Genomic DNA, 18,289 nt, shown 5'->3' on the forward strand with positions numbered 1-18,289 from the left:
TATAGTGGATGACAATAGAGAATGTTCCTAACTTCATGTCCACAAAATGAAAAAGTCAAATGTGTCAGTATGTGGCATTTATCAAATGCCTATATCCTCCACAGCATAGTAATAGCAACTTTGAACGTGAATGATGACAGCAGGTGCAGCTGGTGTTGTGAAAGATGCTGATAAGCATTATACATGGTGGTTATGATTGAACTTGAGAGGAATCCATGAAAAACGAGTGATAGTAAGACAATAAAACTTTGTGGAAGCATTTGTAACAACATGTGGAAGAGAAATGATGAATAAAGCATTGAAAGAATCACATTTTAATTTCCATATGAGGGGGTAATATTTGTTAATTTCATACCACGATGCAAACTTTGCCTAATGTGATAACCATCTGCATCCAGCATGAAACTGCACTAGAGATACCATTTCACAATTGTTTGCAGCACTTTTCAAACAGTGGACAATGGAATGTTACACTTTCAAAAGTAGCTTGTGCACTGCTTGAAGGTCACACATTGCATCCAGCATTCTCAACTGTGACAACATTAGCTCCTACAACAATTTGTGGAGCAATTGGCCATCAGTCTGTCCCAGAGAAATTCCTAAATTGTCAGTTAATTCAAACTTCTGAATCACATTCTTCAACCTGGGTGCAGAGGTGTTTCTTTAATTCATTGATGCTCACAAAGAGCAGCAGCACTATAGTTGTTATTTTGATAAAACAGCTTTATGATTAAAGACCTGTTCACCTCGTCCAGACTCTTGTCAACCGTCTGCAACTGTAATGCACACTGATGCTTGTGTTTCTACCTTACATCAACCATACCACTACCGGCATCTAATATGCACCTGATATCAAGTCTGACACTAATATTGTTAACAATACAAATCCTGCAGCACACAGTCTGAAAGTCATTCCTGTAAGGTTGGGTACCCATAAGATTAATGTTTTTCCATCTGTACTGGCTCAAGTAGCAAAAGTTTAATTATAAACCCCTTTATGAATGTAAGTGTTGTGTCAGAGAATGTGTGTATACATCCAATATCACAGCATCACTCTAAACACAACTCATAGTATCACATATGCCCCACATTGACACAATATCCACTTCATCAGCCATCTTAGCAGAAAAGACATGGAGCTGCAAATAGGAGGGAGGAGCATAACCTATAAAGAGTAACACATAGGGGTGCTCCAGAAAGCCCTGATGTCTTCCCTTTAACAACATCCAAAATTGTGATAGGTAAAGCAGAGATGCAACATTAATGTACCCTCGCTTCATTTCACATCATATAAAACAGTGCACACTTAATATTGTAATATGATGTCTTCTCTCTAACTAACCTCTGTGCCCCTGACACTCTTATGAGTTACTCTGATGGCTGGGACAGTCCCAAAATCATAGTACTAACAGTAGAATCTCAGTATGGTGGGATGTGAAAAGCCTTGCACCTGCACAGGTCTAAAGATTTGAGTGTCCCATATGTCAGCAACCAAGTTCTGGCTGTAAATAAATTACTTGGTATCATGCTTCTTATCCACCCTACATTCTACTGCCATGTCAATGACCAATATGAGGTCTAATGACATCCAGTTCATGTAACATGTAGAGCTGTTTCATTTGTCATGTCAACAGGAGTACTTTCTCTTCACCACAGAAATTATGACTAATTCTATTACTCATCAATATACATGTCTCTAAGACGTCCAATCAAAGTTTCCACCTTGAGTCACAACAGTAATTGTCAAACTAAATAATGATGGAGATGGACAAGACATGAGTCACGCAAATGGTGGTAGAAGTAAAAGAACACACAGATGCCTCCCTAATGGAGGGAGAAGATGAAATTACAAAACCTGCAGGAGCAACATGGCTGTAACAGTTGAAGATAATAATATATGGTAAACTATGAAGAAGGTCTTTGTCCAGCAATGAATCTTGCTATGTTCGTAAATTACTTTCTTCAAGATTCCCATAGTATCCTTATTTCCTATACAATGAAAAGAACTATAATATAGAAGTGCCAGCAGTGAATTCCTACTTGCACTGAGTACCTGAATAAATCTTTCTCTCTCATATCGCTGCACAACATGGTATTGCACTGTCCTCATTGACAGGTCCACACATTTCCCTTGATGAGACAATTCACACAGTTTGTCTTTATTAAAGATGAGTTCACAAATGTAACTTATTCTAAGGCAGATTCAGTACTACATTGTATAAGCTTTATAGATACATCTCATAAAGAGTACTATGAATACATACCACAGGAAGATTAGAAATTAGCATTCCATTAATGATAGTGTGATTTGAGGCAAGTGAGTGGCAAGTGCTTGTTGTGGTCTTCAGTCCAAAGAGTGGTTTGATACATTTCTCCATGATAGTCCATCCTGTGCAAGCCTCTTTATCTCTACATAACTACTACACTCTACTTAAGCTAGAACCTGCTTACAGTACTCAAACCTTGGTCTGCCTTTACAAATTTTAATCACTCCCCCTCTCCCCTCCATTACCCAATTGATGATTCCTTGATGCTTCACAAATATCTTCTATCAAATGTTTTTTCTCCCCAAATCTTTCAGACTTCATTCCTTATACACCTTACCCTTATCCTGACTCAGAACTACTTTTACTCTGAAGAGAACATACACAAACAAATCTGTGGCACAGCTGTGGGCACCCATATGACACCCTGTTATTTGAACATGTTTGTGGGCCATCTAGAGGAAGCCTTCCTAGCCTCTGAAAACTGCCAACCACTGCCTGATTCAGGTTCATTGCTGACATCTTCATGATATGGACTCAGGATCAAGACACCCTACCTCATTTCTTTGCTACCTCATCTCTTCTCTCATCCACCTCATCTCGTCCTCTTCAACCCAACATGCCACCTATGTGGACATTGTTGACCTATACCTCCATGATGACTCCACCCACACCTCTGTTCACATTAAACCCACTAACTACCAACAGTATCTGCATTTTGACAGCTGCCATTCTTTCCAATGCTGCTGCAAAAAGTATAATTCCTTCAACAAACATAACACATCAAAAGAAGTCAGTAGCTAGGGTAGAGCATACTAAGTTTTTGGGTGTACATATAGATGAGAATATTAATTGGAAAAACCATATTTTGGATCTCCTAAAGCGACTAGGTTCAGCAACTTTTGCAATCAGAATAATTGCCAATTTTGAGGATGTAAAAATTAGTAAGCTAACATACTTTGCATACATCCACTCTCTGATGTCATACAGAAGAATTTTATGGGGCAACTCAACACATAGACAAAAGGTATTCACTGCTCAAAAGAAAGTAGTTAGAATAATGTGTGGGTTTCATAGTCACACATCTTGTAGGCATCTGTTTAAAAGGTTAGGAATTCTTACAACTGCTTCACAGTACATTGACTCAGTAATGAATTTTTTTCTCAACAACATGGACCAGTTTAAAACCAACAGTGACATTCATGATTACAATACCAGAAAAAAGGAAGACCTACACTATCCTTTACTTAACCTATCTTTGGCAGAGAAAGGGGTAAAATATGCTTCTATAAAACTTTTTGATAAATTACCAGATGAAATAAAATGTCTGACAGACAGCAGTAATAGTTTCAAAAACAAATTGAAATCATACCTCCTTGGGAAAAAAATCCTTGTTTCCTGTACAACCATTTCTTGTGCACTTGACACATTCCACATCATAATGGTTTTTCTGTGCTATTGATCAATGGAACACGTAACTAACTAACCACACCGAAGTATCCCTCCCATACAGCCTGTGCACTCCTGGCTGATGTATCTGCAGTGACAAGAACTCCCTTTCCTAGTATGTTGAAGGTCTCATAAAGGCCTTCACAGTCAGGCACTACCCTCCCAGACCTAGCCCACAAACAGATTTCCTATGCTATATCCTTACACACGTGAAATTCTCCCACTGCCCTCAACAATCGATTACAAATGAGTGAAACCATATCCTTTGCCACAGCTTTGATTATCTTTCATCATGTCCTGAAATGAAGGACCCTAGACCATTCCCACCCCTCCTAAAGTGGTATGCTATTGCCCACTCAACCTACACATACCCTAGTCCACCACTACGCCACTGCCACTGCCACTCCTAATCCTGTGAAAGGAGCCAAGTCACACACCAACTCTGCTGCCAACATTGCACAGCTTTCCACATTGATGTAATTACCAACCAGCTGTTCCCAGGATGAATGGCCAGCACCACAATGTTGCCGCAGCACAGCATCCTCAGTTTCAATGGCTGCTTTCCAACCAGGGCCACTTGGATTCTTCCCTCCACCATCAGGCCCTCTAAACTTTGCAGATGGGAGTTATTCTTGCAACACATTTTTTGCTCCAATAATTGCCTTGGCCTCAGTCTCCAGTAACCTACTGCTCCACTCCATCCACCCAAAAGTTTCCCCTTCCTCTCTTCTGTCACCTTTTCTCAATTCACATCCCCACTTTACCTTCATCTTGTCCCACTCTCCACCAGCTCTGAAAACTGTACATCACCTTCCTAGCCCTTGTACATGCCACCCCTCCTTCCTGCATTCCATACCGATAAACCCCCCTCCCACCACTCCCCCTCCTGAGACCCTAGACAGCCTCCGTGCAGCCCCACTCCCTGCCTCCCAACTCTTTCTCCCTCAACCCACCCTCCTGATACAGCCCCCACTACAACCAGTCCACTTGCCAAAAAATAGCAATGACACCATTGTTCAGCTGACACCATACAAGGCACAGGCATATGTGTGTGTGTGTGGGGGGGGGGGGGGGGGGGGTATGTGTGTGTGGTGTGTGTATTCCACTGTAGCTCATCAAAGGGTAACTCCAAAAACTAGCAAGTTTTCTTTGCTTCGTGTGTGCCAATCATCAACTTAATGCTTCTGTTTTTTGGTGAGTGGTCTCCTTGATCCTAAAGTATATAAATCAGTCCTTTTTTTAGTCAAATTGAGCCTTAAATTCCCCCCCCCCCCCATTTTGTTTCAGGACTCTGCAATAGTTGGGTAGATTTACCCAACTAATCTGCTGGATTCTTCTGTGGTATCACATTTCAAAAACCTGTATTCTCTTCTTGTCTAAAGTGTTTATTTTTCATATTTCATTCCCATAGAAGGCAACACTTGAGACAAAATCCGCCATTCCTGTCACTTAAATTTATGTTCAACATTAACAATTTTCTTTTTTTTCGTAAACATTTTTCTTTCTGTTGCCAGTTTGCATTTTGTATCTCTGCTTCCACCATCATCAGTTATTTTGCTGCCCAAATACTAAAACTCATCTACTGCTCTGTGAGTGACACAAATACCTACAGAGGTATTACTTATATGAGTTTACTTTTTTAGATAGCTAATGTAACTATGTGTTACAGAGTGTACTCAGTGGCAAGCACTCAATGTGCAATTACTGTTTGTTTCAGAGGGTACTCAGTGACAAGCACTCAGTGTGCAGAAGATTTGCATACACTTTGCTGACTAAAGCCATGGGATAGCGATAAGCACATATACATATGGTGGTAGTATTGCATACATAAGGTATAAGCGCATATACAGATAGTAGTAGTATTATGTACACAAGGTACAAGAGGGCAGTGCATTAGCAGAGCTGTCATTTGTACTTATGTGATTCATGTGGAAAAACTTCCAACATGATTATGGCCACACAATGGGAATTAACAGACTCTTAATGCAGAACAGTAGTTAGAGCTGGACACATGAGGCATTCCATTCCATAAATCATTAAGGAATTCAATATTCCAAGATTCACAGAACCCCCCCCCATGAACCATGGACCTTGCCGTTGGTGGGGAGGCTTGCGTGCCTCAGCGATACAGATGGCCGTACCGTAGGTGCAACCCCAAAGGAGGGGTATATGTTGAGAGACCAGGCAAACGTGTGGTTCCTGAGGAGGGGCAGCAGCCTTTTCAGTAGCTGCAGGGGCAACAGTCAGGATGATTGACTGATCTGGCCTTGTAACCCTAACCAAAATGGCCTTGCTGTGCTGGTACTGCAAACGGCTGAAAACAAGGGGAAACTCCAGCCGTAATTTTTCCCGAGGGCATGCAGCTTTACTGTATGGTTAAATGATGATGGCGTCCTCTTGGGTAAAATATTCTGGAGGTAAAATAGTCCCCCATTCGGATTTCTGGGTGGGGACTACTCAAGAGGATGTCGTTATCAGGAGAAGGAAAACTGGCATTCTGCGGATCGGAGTGTGGAATGCCAGATCCCTTAATCAGGCAGGTAGGTTAGAAAACTTAAAAAGGGAAATGGATAGGTTAAAGTCAGATATAGTGGGAATTAGTGAAGTTCGGTGTCAGGAGGAACAAGACTTTTGGTCAGGTGAATACAGGGTTATAAATACAAAATCAAATAGGGGTAATGCAGGAGAAGGTTTAATAATGAATAGGAAAATAGGAGTGCGAGTAAGCTACTACAAACAGCATAGTGAATGCATTATTGTGGCCAAAATAGAAACGAAGCCCACACCTACTACAATAGTACAAGTTTATATGCCAACTAGCTCTGCAGATGATGAAGAAATTGATGAAATGTATGATGAGATAAAAGAAATTATTCAGGTAGTGAAGGGAGACGAAAATTTAATAGTCATGGGTGACTGGAATTTGAGAGTAGGAAAAGGGAGAGAAGGAAACATAGTAGGTGAATATGGATTGGGGGAAAGAAATGAAAGAGGAAGCCGTCTGGTAGAATTTTGCACAGAGCGTAACTTAATCATAGCTAAGACTTCGTTCAAGAATCATAAAAGAAGGTTGTACACATGGAAGAATCCTGAAAATACTAGAAGGTATCAGATAGATTATATAATGGTAAGACAGAGATTTAGGAACCAGGTATTAAACTGTAAGACATTTCCAGGAGCAGATGTGGACTCTGACCACAATCTATTGGTTATGAGCTGTAGATTAAAACTGAAGAAACTGCAAAAAGGTGGGAATTTAAAGAGATGGGATCTGGACAAACTGATTAAACCAAAGGTTGTACAGAGTTTCAGGGAGAGCATAAGGGAACAATTGTCACAACTGGGAGAAATAAATACAGTAGAAGAAGAATGGGTAGCTCTGAGGGATGAAGTAGTGAAGGCAGCAGAGGATCAAGTAGGTAAAAAGACAAGGGCTAGTAGAAATCCTTGGGTAACAGAAGAACATTGAATTTAATTGATGAAAGGAGAAAATATAAAAATGCAGTAAATGAAGCAGGCAAAAAGGAATATAAACGTCTCAAAAATGAGATTGACAGGAAGTGCAAAATGGCTAAGCAGGGATGGCTAGAGGTCAAATGTAAGGATGTAGAGGCTTATATCACTAGGGGTAAGATACACTCCTGGAAATGGAAAAAAGAACACATTGACACCGGCGTGTCAGACCCACCATACTTGCTCCGGACACTGCGAGAGGGCTGTACAAGCAATGATCACACGCACGGCACAGCGGACACACCAGGAACTGCGGTGTTGGCCGTCGAATGGCGCTAGCTGCGCAGCATTTGTGCACCGCCGCCGTCAGTGTCAGCCAGTTTGCCGTGGCATACGGAGCTCCATCGCAGTCTTTAACACTGGTAGCATGCCGCGACAGCGTGGACGTGAACCGTATGTGCAGTTGACGGACTTTGAGCGAGGGCGTATAGTGGGCATGCGAGAGGCCGGGTGGACGTACCGCCGAATTGCTCAACACGTGGGGCGTGAGGTCTCCACAGTACATCGATGTTGTCGCCAGTGGTCGGCGGAAGGTGCACGTGCCCGTCGACCTGGGACCGGACCGCAGCGACGCACGGATGCACGCCAAGACCGTAGGATCCTACGCAGTGCCGTAGGGGACCGCACCGCCACTTCCCAGCAAATTAGGGACACTGTTGCTCCTGGGGTATCGGCGAGGACCATTCGCAACCGACTCCATGAAGATGGGCTACGGTCCCGCACACCGTTAGGCCGTCTTCCGCTCACGCCCCAACATCGTGCAGCCCGCCTCCAGTGGTGTCGCGACAGGCGTGAATGGAGGGACGAATGGAGACGTGTCGTCTTCAGCGATGAGAGTCGCTTCTGCCTTGGTGCCAATGATGGTCGTATGCGTGTTTGGCGCCGTGCAGGTGAGCGCCACAATCAGGACTGCATACGACCGAGGCACACAGGGCCAACACCCGGCATCATGGTGTGGGGAGCGATCTCCTACACTGGCCGTGCACCACTGGTGATCGTCGAGGGGACACTGAATAGTGCACGGTACATCCAAACCATCATCGAACCCATCGTTCTACCATTCCTAGACCGGCAAGGGAACTTGCTGTTCCAACAGGACAATGCACGTCCGCATGTATCCCGTGCCACCCAACGTGCTCTAGAAGGTGTAAGTCAACTACCCTGGCCAGCAAGATCTCCGGATCTGTCCCCCATTGAGCATGTTTGGGACTCGATGAAGCGTCCTCTCACGCGGTCTGCAAGTCCAGCACGAACGCTGGTCCAACTGAGGCGCCAGGTGGAAATGGCATGGCAAGCCGTTCCACAGGACTACATCCAGCATCTCTACGATCGTCTCCATGGGAGAATACCAGCCTGCATTGCTGCGAAAGGTGGATATACACTGTACTAGTGCCAACATTGTGCATGCTCTGTTGCCTGTGTCTATGTGCCTGTGGTTCTGTCAGTGTGATCATGTGATGTATCTGACCCCAGGAATGTGTCAATAAAGTTTCCCCTTCCTGGGACAATGAATTCACGGTGTTCTTATTTCAATTTCCAGGAGTGTAGATACTGCCTACAGGAAAATTAAAGAGACCTTTGGAGAAAAGAGAACCACTTGTATGAATATCAAGAGCTCAGACGGAAACCCAGTTCTAAGCAAAGAAAGGCAAGCAGAAAGGTGGAAGGAGTATATAGAGGGTCTATACAAGGGCAACGTACTTGAGGACAATATTCTGGAAATGGAAGAGAATGTATATGAAGACGAAGTGGGAGATACAATACTGCGTGAAGAGTTTGACAGAGCACTGAAAGACCTGAGTCGAAACAAATCCCTGGGAGTCGACAACATTCCATTAGAACTACTGACGGCCTTGGGAAAGCCAGTCCTGACCACACTCTACCATCTGGCAAGCAAGATGTACGAGACAGGTGAAATACCCTCAGACTTCAAGAAGAATATAATACTACCAATCCCAAAGAAAGCAGGTGTTAACAGATGTGAAAATTACCGAACAATCAGTTTAATAAGCCACAGCTGCAAAATACTAATGTGAATTCTTTACAGACGAATGGAAAAACTTGCGGAAGATCAGTTTGGATTCTGTAGAAATATTGGAACATGTGAGGCAATACTGACCTTACAACTTATCATAGAAGAAAGATTAAGGAAAGGCAAACCTACGTTTCTAGCATTTGTAGACTTAGAGAAAGCTTTTGACAATGTTGACTGGAATACTCTCTTTCAAATTCTAAACGTGGCAGGGGTAAAATACAGGGAGCAAAAGGCTATTTACAATTTGTACAGAAACCAGATGGCAGTTATAAGAGTAGAGGGACATGAAAGGGAAGCAGCTGTTGGGAAGGGAGTGAGACAGGTTTGTAGCCTCTCCCTGATGTTATTCAATCTGTATATTGAGCAAGAAGTAAAGGAAACAAAAGAAAAATTTGGAGTAGGTTTCAAAATCAATAGAGAAGAAATAAAAACTTTGAGGTTCGCCGATGACATTGTAATTCTGCCAGAGACAGCAAAGGACCTGGAAGAGCAGTTGAATGGAATGGTTAGTGTCTTGAAAGGAGGATATAAGATGAACATCAACAAAAGCAAAACGAGGATAATGGAATGTAGTCGGGTGATGCTGAGGGAATTAGATTAGGAAATGTGACACTTAAAGTTGTAAATTAGTTTTGCTATTTGGGGAGCAAAATAACTGATGATGGTCGAAGTAGAGAGGATATAAAATGTAGACTGGCAATGGCAAGAAAAGCGTTTCTGAAGAAGAGAAATTTGTTAACATCAAGTATAGATTTAAGTGTCAGGAAGTTGTTTCTGAAAGTATTTGTATGGAGTGTAGCCATGTATGGAAGTGAAACATGGTCGATAAATAGTTTGGACAAGAAGAGAATAGAAGCTTTTGAAATGTGGTGGTACAGAAGAATGCTGAAGACTAGATGGGTAGATCACATAACTAATGAGGAGGTAATGAATAGAATTGGGGAGAAGAGGAGTTTGTGGCACAACTTGACAAGAAGAAGGGACCGGTTGGTAGGACATGTTCTGAGGCATCAAGGGATCACAAATTTAGCATTGGAGGGCAGTGTGGAGAGTAAAAATCATAGAGGGAGACCAAGAGATGAATACACTAAGCAGATTCAGAAGTACGTAGGTTGTAGTAAGTACTGGGAGATGAAGAAGCTTGCACAGGATGGAGTAGCATGAAGAGCTGCATCAAACCAGCCTCAGGACTGAAGACCACAACAACAACAACACGATTCACAGAGTCAAGAGTGTGCCAAGAATACCAAATTTCAGGCATTATCTTTCACCACACAAAATGTAATGACCGAGAGAAGTGGCATTTGCGTAGAGTTGTCAATGCTAACAGACATTAACAGTGCATGAAATAACTGCAGAGGTCAATGTGAAACCCACAACTATTATCTTTTATTACAGTGTGGTAAAATCTGGTGTTAATGGGCTATGGCAACAGATGACCAACACAAGTGTCTTTGCCAACAGCACATCACCTGCAGCACCTCTACTGTGCTCATGACCATTTTGGTTGGACCCTCAAGGACTGGGAAACTGTGGCATGGTCAGATAAGTCCTGATTCCAGTTGGTAAGAGTTGATGGTAGAGTTTGAGTGTGGCACAGACCCCATGAAGCTATGGACCCAAGTTGCCAACAAGGCAATGGGCAAGATGGTGGTGTCTTCATAATGGTGTTGGCTGTGTTTACACAAAATGGACTGGATCCTCTGGTCTAGATGAACCATTCATTGACTGGAAATGGAGACCATTTGCAGCCTCTCATGGACTTCATGTTCCCAAAAACTGATGGAATTTTTATGGATGACGATGTGCCATGTCCCTGGGTCACAATTGTTCACAATTGGTTTGAAGAACATTCTGGACAATTCGAGTGAATGATTTGGCCACCCGATCACCCAACATGAATACCATCTAACATTTATGGGACATAATCAAGAGGTCAACTTATGCACAGAATCCTGCATCGGCAACACTTCCACTGTTATGAATGGCTATACAAGCAGCAAGGTTCAATAATTCTGCAGGGAACTTCCAACCAATTGTTGAATCCACGACATGTTGAGTCGAGTTGATGCACTATGTCAGGCATAAGGAGGTCCGACATGATATTTGGAGGTATCCCATGTCACCTGTCACCTCAGTGTATTACTAAACACACATTTGAAGCCAGAAGGCTAAATGATCCACATAAAGCTAACAAATTTATAATACTTTTGCAGTTGTATGCATGAAGATGCATATCTTGATTGCACATGCTGTCTGTAGGAATAGAAAAACTGCATTTCATTTTGTGTTTTAAAACACAGGAATACTGGTAAAAATATAAATAATTCATTGCATTTTATATTTCATAGCTTCAGCACATTTTTTCCATGCCATAGCCAGTTTCTGACATGAATTTAAGATATTTTTTACATTATCTTCATTTGTTTTTTGTTTAATAATCTTAAAAATGACTTTAAAATGATTTCTTATGATACCTTATTCTTTTTTGTGGATTTTACATTTTCTGCTGACAGAATTTAAAGTTAAATGATACTATCTGTACCTTCACTTCATTTGTCAATTACTACTAATTGTCTACTTTAAATGAAGGACAAAAACTATGAATAATACTGACAGTGTGGCCTATTATAACCATTCATGGTTTTCTACCTTCACCGGCAATGTTTATAATTATGAAGAAGGAAAAAAAGCTTACCTTGAAAAAAGCTATGTAGATCAATGAGGAGTAGAAATTCACAAACTGAAAGACAAATATCTTGAAAGTGTAGCTGTCTTCATATTCTGTTTGAGTCCTTGGATTCTCTAGGTTTGTCAAAAGTGTTGCAATTCTCTGATATAGCTGTAAACAAATTGTATTGATTTAAGTAATTATTCCGCCATACATTTTGTTTAATATAACAGTTTCTCTTATCCAACAATTTTATTTTAGATGAGCTTCTTTGCTGCTCAATGATCTCTTTATGTAGTGAATAAAAATCTGTCTTATGGCAAATACGAAGGTTTGAATGGATATAAAATGCAGATTTTTATTTTTTATGGAAAATTGTTGTTTGGAGTTTTCTATTTAATTTGATGTGTGTTTCATTAATTTTGGAGGACTCCAAGTATTTTTAATTTATTTTGAAATAATTTACTACACAAGTACTTTCTACAGGTTGTATGAGCACTTGTTCAGTTACGGCAAGATGTCTTGGGAACTGTTCGCTCCAGAAGGCAATGCTTTATGAATGTCTTGCTGCAGTAGTTGTTTCATTGGTTGTTGTGATATCACTTCCTGTTTGTGCTATAAAGCATGGTATCATCCACATTTTGTAAGGTGCATTACACCTTTCGTTGTGTATATTTGGACTTGTTGCTCACTGAGATGTGTTTCACCCTTTAATATGACTCCACCAAAGGAAATATTTAAGAAGAGAAGAAATAAAGAAAATAGATTCTACCGAACATATCCTGTTGGAAGTTTACATCCAGAGAATTGAGATTTGGGCAAGCAACAATGAACAAAGTTACGTGAACAGTAGTGAAGTGTACAGTGAAACCAGTTTAATATTAAGTTCAAGTGTACTAAAAACAATTTTTAATCAAACTGCATGTTTTAATTTGTATGGTGAAGAGATAATAATTTCTGAAAATGGCTTCGAAGGAAATGGTTTAGTTCTTTGTTTGGAAGTCTCTTGTTTAAGTCATGAGAATAAGAGCGAATTTTGGACATCTGAACAATGTGAAAACAATAATTTCTTGGGATGAATATTAGAGATTGTGTGCTCTTATCAGTCTGTCATGCCTCCTACTAATGTATCATGATACACAGATGCTTTTGGAGAAACAGTAAAAGTAGTTGCATAGAGCCAATGAAATCTGCCACAGCAGAAGCACTTGAAAGGAAAAAAAAAGAAAAAAAGAAAAAAAAAGGATAGAAACAATGACATTTGCACTGAATTTGATGGCTCATGGCAGAAAAGGGACCATCAATCAAAAAATTCTTTTGCCACTGCAATAAGTACTGATATCAGAAAGGTGCTTGACATGGAAGTATTGTCAAAACATTTCCAAGGCCGCACAAAAGTGAGTACCAATAATGAAAAAAAAAAAAACAAAAAAAAACGATTGTATGAACACAAGTGTCGCAAAACATATGAGGGATCCAATGGAGGAATAGAAAGTGCCTCAGCTGTGAAGATCTTTCAATTCCCTCAAGAATAATCTGGGGTTTGTTATGCTAAATTTATTTATTTGTTACTGTGATTCCAGTTTTTCAAATCAATAATTGACAGCAGGCTCTGTGATGGCCTAAAACTTCAGAAGTTGGAAAGTGTCTGTCATGTGCAAAACTAATGGATTCCCAACTGCTTAAAATCAGGCAGAGCTTTTCTTGAAAAATGCTTGAAGATGGAAAGACACTTAGATCATGTTTGACTGACAAAAAAATATATCAGCTTAGTGAATACTATGGCCAAGTCACTAGACATAATACAAACAGCCTGGAAGGAATGAGAAAAGCAGTAATGACAATGTTTTTACACAAGACAACAAGTGATTAGTAGCCACTACACAGCTTGTTTTCAATTGGCGGGTGTAAATACTGCAAAGCTGGGGCTACAGTAATTGAATATACCCACCATCTCTGAAGCTGTTGGAACAGTAACAAAGCCAATGTGTACAGATGTAGCACATCCAGATCTCTTGAAGAAACGCCTCACAGTAAAAACTCAAAATGTAAATGAGTCTTTCAACAATGTTGTATGGAACAGAGTGCCCAAAACTGTATTTGTTGGCTTGAAAACACTGAAGAGTGGGGTCAACAATGCTGTGATCACCTTCAATGCAGGCAGAATAAAGGTTCTGAAGCAATTTGAAATTAATTCTGGCCATAATTCAGAAACAGTCTTCCAAGAACTGAATAGACGGTGAGTCTCCAAGGCAGAAATTATGGTCAAAAATATAATAGAAGCAGTAAGATCCCTGAGACAGAGAAAGAGACAGTGGCTGGTTGATCTTCAAGGAGATAAAGATCACAAAGCTGGAGAGTTTTAGTGTGTCTCTTCATTAAACTGTGGGTTTTCCTTTACTTCAACTTTCAAATGTGATTTATGAAAAACTATCCTCTTCTTCTTCTTCTTCTTCTCCTCCTCCTCCTCCTTCATCGTCTCTCTCTCTCTCTTTCTTTTTAATTGAAAAAAGTTTCCCACTATGCCAGAAACTATTTAACCTAACACTCTGAAATTTTTACCACTTAGAACAGCACTATGTTTATGTGGATTTACAATGGTAGAGAGAGCACTCATAGCTTAATGAAAAAAAATATTTTTTTCAGTTAAAATAATTTGTAAGACCTTCATTAAAAAATTGATGTAGTGTTCCTAACAATGTTTGATACTTGACACTAGAACAGTGAACGTACATGATATGACTCTATATCCTGTCAAAGTTTTGCTTTATTACCTTGGACAGTTCCAGAAAAATGTGATATAAATACACTCCTGGAAATGGAAAAAAGAACACATTGACACCGGTGTGTCAGACCCACCATACTTGCTCCGGACACTGCGAGAGGGCTGTACAAGCAATGATCACACGCACGGCACAGCGGTCACACCAGGAACCGCGGTGTTGGCCGTCGAATGGCGCTAGCTGCGCAGCATTTGTGCACCGCCGCCGTCAGTGTCAGCCAGTTTGCCGTGGCATACGGAGCTCCATCGCAGTCTTTAACACTGGTAGCATGCCGCGACAGCGTGGATGTGAACCGTATGTGCAGTTGACGGACTTTGAGCGAGGGCGTATAGTGGGCATGTGGGAGGCCGGGTGGACGTACCGCCGAATTGCTCAACACGTGGGGCGTGAGGTCTCCACAGTACATCAATGTTGTCGCCAGTGGTTGGCGGAAGGTGCACGTGCCCGTCGACGTGGGACCGGACCGCAGCGATGCACGGATGCACGCCAAGACCGTGGGATCCTACGCAGTGCCGCCACTTCCCAGCAAATTAGGGACACTGTTGCTCCTGGGGTATCGGCGAGGACCATTCGCAACCGTCTCCATGAAGCTGGGCTACAGTCCCACACACCGTTAGGCCGTCTTCCGCTCATGCCCCAATATCGTGCAGCCCGCCTCCAGTGGTGTCGCGACAGGCGTGAATGGAGGGACGAATGGAGACGTGTCGTCTTCAGCGATGAGAGTCGCTTCTGCCTTGGTGCCAATGATGGTCGAATGCGTGTTTGGCGCCGTGCAGGTGAGCGCCACAATCAGGACTGCATACGACCGAGGCACACAGGGCCAACACCCGGCATCATGGTGTGGGGAGCGATCTCCTACACTGGTCGTACACCACTGGTGGTCGTCGAGGGGACACTGAATAGTGCACGGTACATCCAAACCATCATCGAACCCATCGTTCTACCATTCCTAGACCGGCAAGGGAACTTGCTGTTCCAACAGGACAATGCACGTCCGCATGTATCCTGTGCCACCCAACGTGCTCTAGGTCTTTAAATATGTCTGCTTGTGTCTGTATATGTGTGGATGGATATGTGTGTGTGTGCGAGTGTATACCCGTCCTTTTTTCCCCCTAAGGTAAGTCTTTCCGCTCCCGGGACTGGAATGACTCCTTACCCTCTCCCTTAAAACCCACATCCTTTCGTCTTTCCCTCTCCTTCCCTCTTTCCTGATGAGGCAACAGTTTGTTGCGAAAGCTTGAATTTTGTGTGTATGTTTGTGTTCGTTTGTGTGTCTGTCGACCTGCCAGCACTTTCATTTGGTAAGTCACATCATCTTTGTTTTTAGGTATATCATTACTTATTTTGTAATATTACCCTTGTCAGAATCATGATGATCGTTAAGTTGATAACAGCAGCTGTGACCGATGTGAAAATCTTGGCATGTGTACTGAAGAAACCTCCACTGCTATGAAACACTGTTATTAGTGCAATTCTGTAGATTATTGTTCCTAGAACTGTCCCCATCACAACAACAACCTGAAAGAATAGTATGAGTTTTGCAGAAAATTCATGAGAGTTATCACTCTTAATTATCACAAAAGTGGTCAAATTAGATACACTAACCCTAATTTAAATAAAATTAAAGTCCAGAATATTTTTATATGTTAATCATCAATTGTGACCAGCTTCAAGTTACTGAAGACACTGTAATCAAATTCCCCATTAAATGCTGGATTTGACACTGTGTATGATAAATCAGTCTACTTAAATTAAAATTAATTTTTAGCAGACATTTCACACCATAGAACCAAGCAAGTCCTCCCCCCCCCCCCCCCCCCCCCAAAAAAAAAATCAGAACTTGTCAGAAACAAATTGTAGACCATTTCCAATGTGACACAACAAAGCATCAGTTCACTTTCATTTCAAAGTTCAAACAGTGCATAACAGCTGGCACAGTTAGTAGCCAATTGTTTCTCATCAGAGCAAAGCGAACACAAAAATTATGAACATGCAGACAGGCTGCTTCCTTTTTAGCAAACAAGCACTAATAAGCAGCTAACAACCATTGTGGCTGTACTGTAGAGTCCATGACAAACACCAACTAACATACAATTTAATTATACTACGATTTATTAAAAACATGTGTTAAATAGAAGTTCAACATTAATTAATTTGTATTAAGCTACAGATTCACACTGTCTATGACAACCTCACCATGAGAAACACGACTGAAGTAGTTGCCAGAAGCCTCCAAGCTTTGCTCCATGTGGGAAGATATGGCTCTTTTTCATGTGTGACTGGATTGATGCGGAATGTTTTAACTGATGTCTCAAATTCTGGTCTTGGTTCTTCATCTTCTTCAGCATTTTGCAAGTCCCATTCCCACACAATTACTGCTTGTCGTCGTTTCCAGAGTTCAAGAAAGGTGGTAGCTACAAAAATCATTTGAATTTTATCAGGAGTATATTAATATTAATGAGCAGTTCAGAAAAAAGAAACTCATATGTGAAATGAAACAGTGGAAAACCCAAAATGAAATGTAACATTATTGTGAAAAGGGTAGCTGCTATTCACAATATAGCAGAGATGCAGATTCACAGATAGGCACAACAAAAAGACTGTCACAAAATATATATTTTGTGACAGTCCTTTTGTTGTGCCTATCTGCAGCTCAGCATCACCGCCATATGGTGAATAGCAACTATCCTTTTCACAAGATTGTCATATGTGAACTATACTTACCGATACATGTTAGTCATAGTAGCTTTTATTTGACTCAACTGCAGCCTTCTGCAACTAGTTTAGAAGTATGTCAGTTATACTCCACCCTTTTCATTCATTTATTTATCTATTTATGCCCAATGCATTTCAGAGCAGCACCTATATTTTTAAGGACTGACTGTTTTTTTATATGCATCTCTGCACCTTTTATCACTTGACTATAAAGGAATGACACAGTTTTTGGTTTACGAATGTGTTGTTCATTTACTACTAGGTGATAAACTGAAGATTTAACTCGCAAAAACATCAATCAGTCCTTGAACATGGAGCTGTAGCTCTGATATTCTTTAGATTTAAATACGAAAATAAAGATTTTGACTGAAGGTGGTGTACTGTTTTTGAAGTATTATTAGCAGAAAAGAAACTAAACAAAAAGCTGACAATGAAAAAGTTCAAGTATAGTGAAATCCTTCAGTTACTATACTTAACTTTCAGATTTTATATAGCATTTATTATTTTACATCAAGAGGCAAATCAGTTGACTTTAACCCAAAATTCTTCTACTCTGTGTAACTTTAATTTTTTGTTCTGTAATATAAGATGCATCATTGCGGCTATAGGAGGTATGGAATACGTTCTTACTCTCTATTTTTCATGCTGCCAACTTCCAGTCGACCTCCGCAATTCCATACAATTCATGAACAGATTTAAGTATATCTCCATAACATTGTTTTGAACATTACTTCAGGTATTATAAAATGCAAATAAATCATTATTAGCAATATCTGATTTGGCCTGTAATACTATACTACCATCCACATTTAGTATCTCAGTTTGTCCAGTTTCATTTAATTTCATTCATATTACTCAT

The 18,289-nt window shown here is 40.9% G+C and overlaps 1 protein-coding gene across 1 annotated transcript in view; it reads right to left on the reverse strand.

The window, feature by feature from the left end:
• LOC126161888 (anoctamin-4-like) overlaps nt 1-18,289 on the reverse strand; it is a 312,156-nt gene that overhangs the window by 100,542 nt on the left and 193,325 nt on the right. The window contains exons 12-14 of the mRNA XM_049918028.1: nt 16,912-17,129; nt 16,072-16,233; nt 11,960-12,103 (exon numbers count right to left, since the gene is read on the reverse strand). Of these exons, the coding sequence (XP_049773985.1) occupies nt 11,960-12,103; nt 16,072-16,233; nt 16,912-17,129 (524 nt within the window). The remainder of the gene's footprint in view (nt 1-11,959; nt 12,104-16,071; nt 16,234-16,911; nt 17,130-18,289) is intronic.

Source organism: Schistocerca cancellata, chromosome 2, assembly GCF_023864275.1.
Source record: "Schistocerca cancellata isolate TAMUIC-IGC-003103 chromosome 2, iqSchCanc2.1, whole genome shotgun sequence".
Lineage (NCBI taxonomy): Eukaryota > Metazoa > Arthropoda > Insecta > Orthoptera > Acrididae > Schistocerca > Schistocerca cancellata.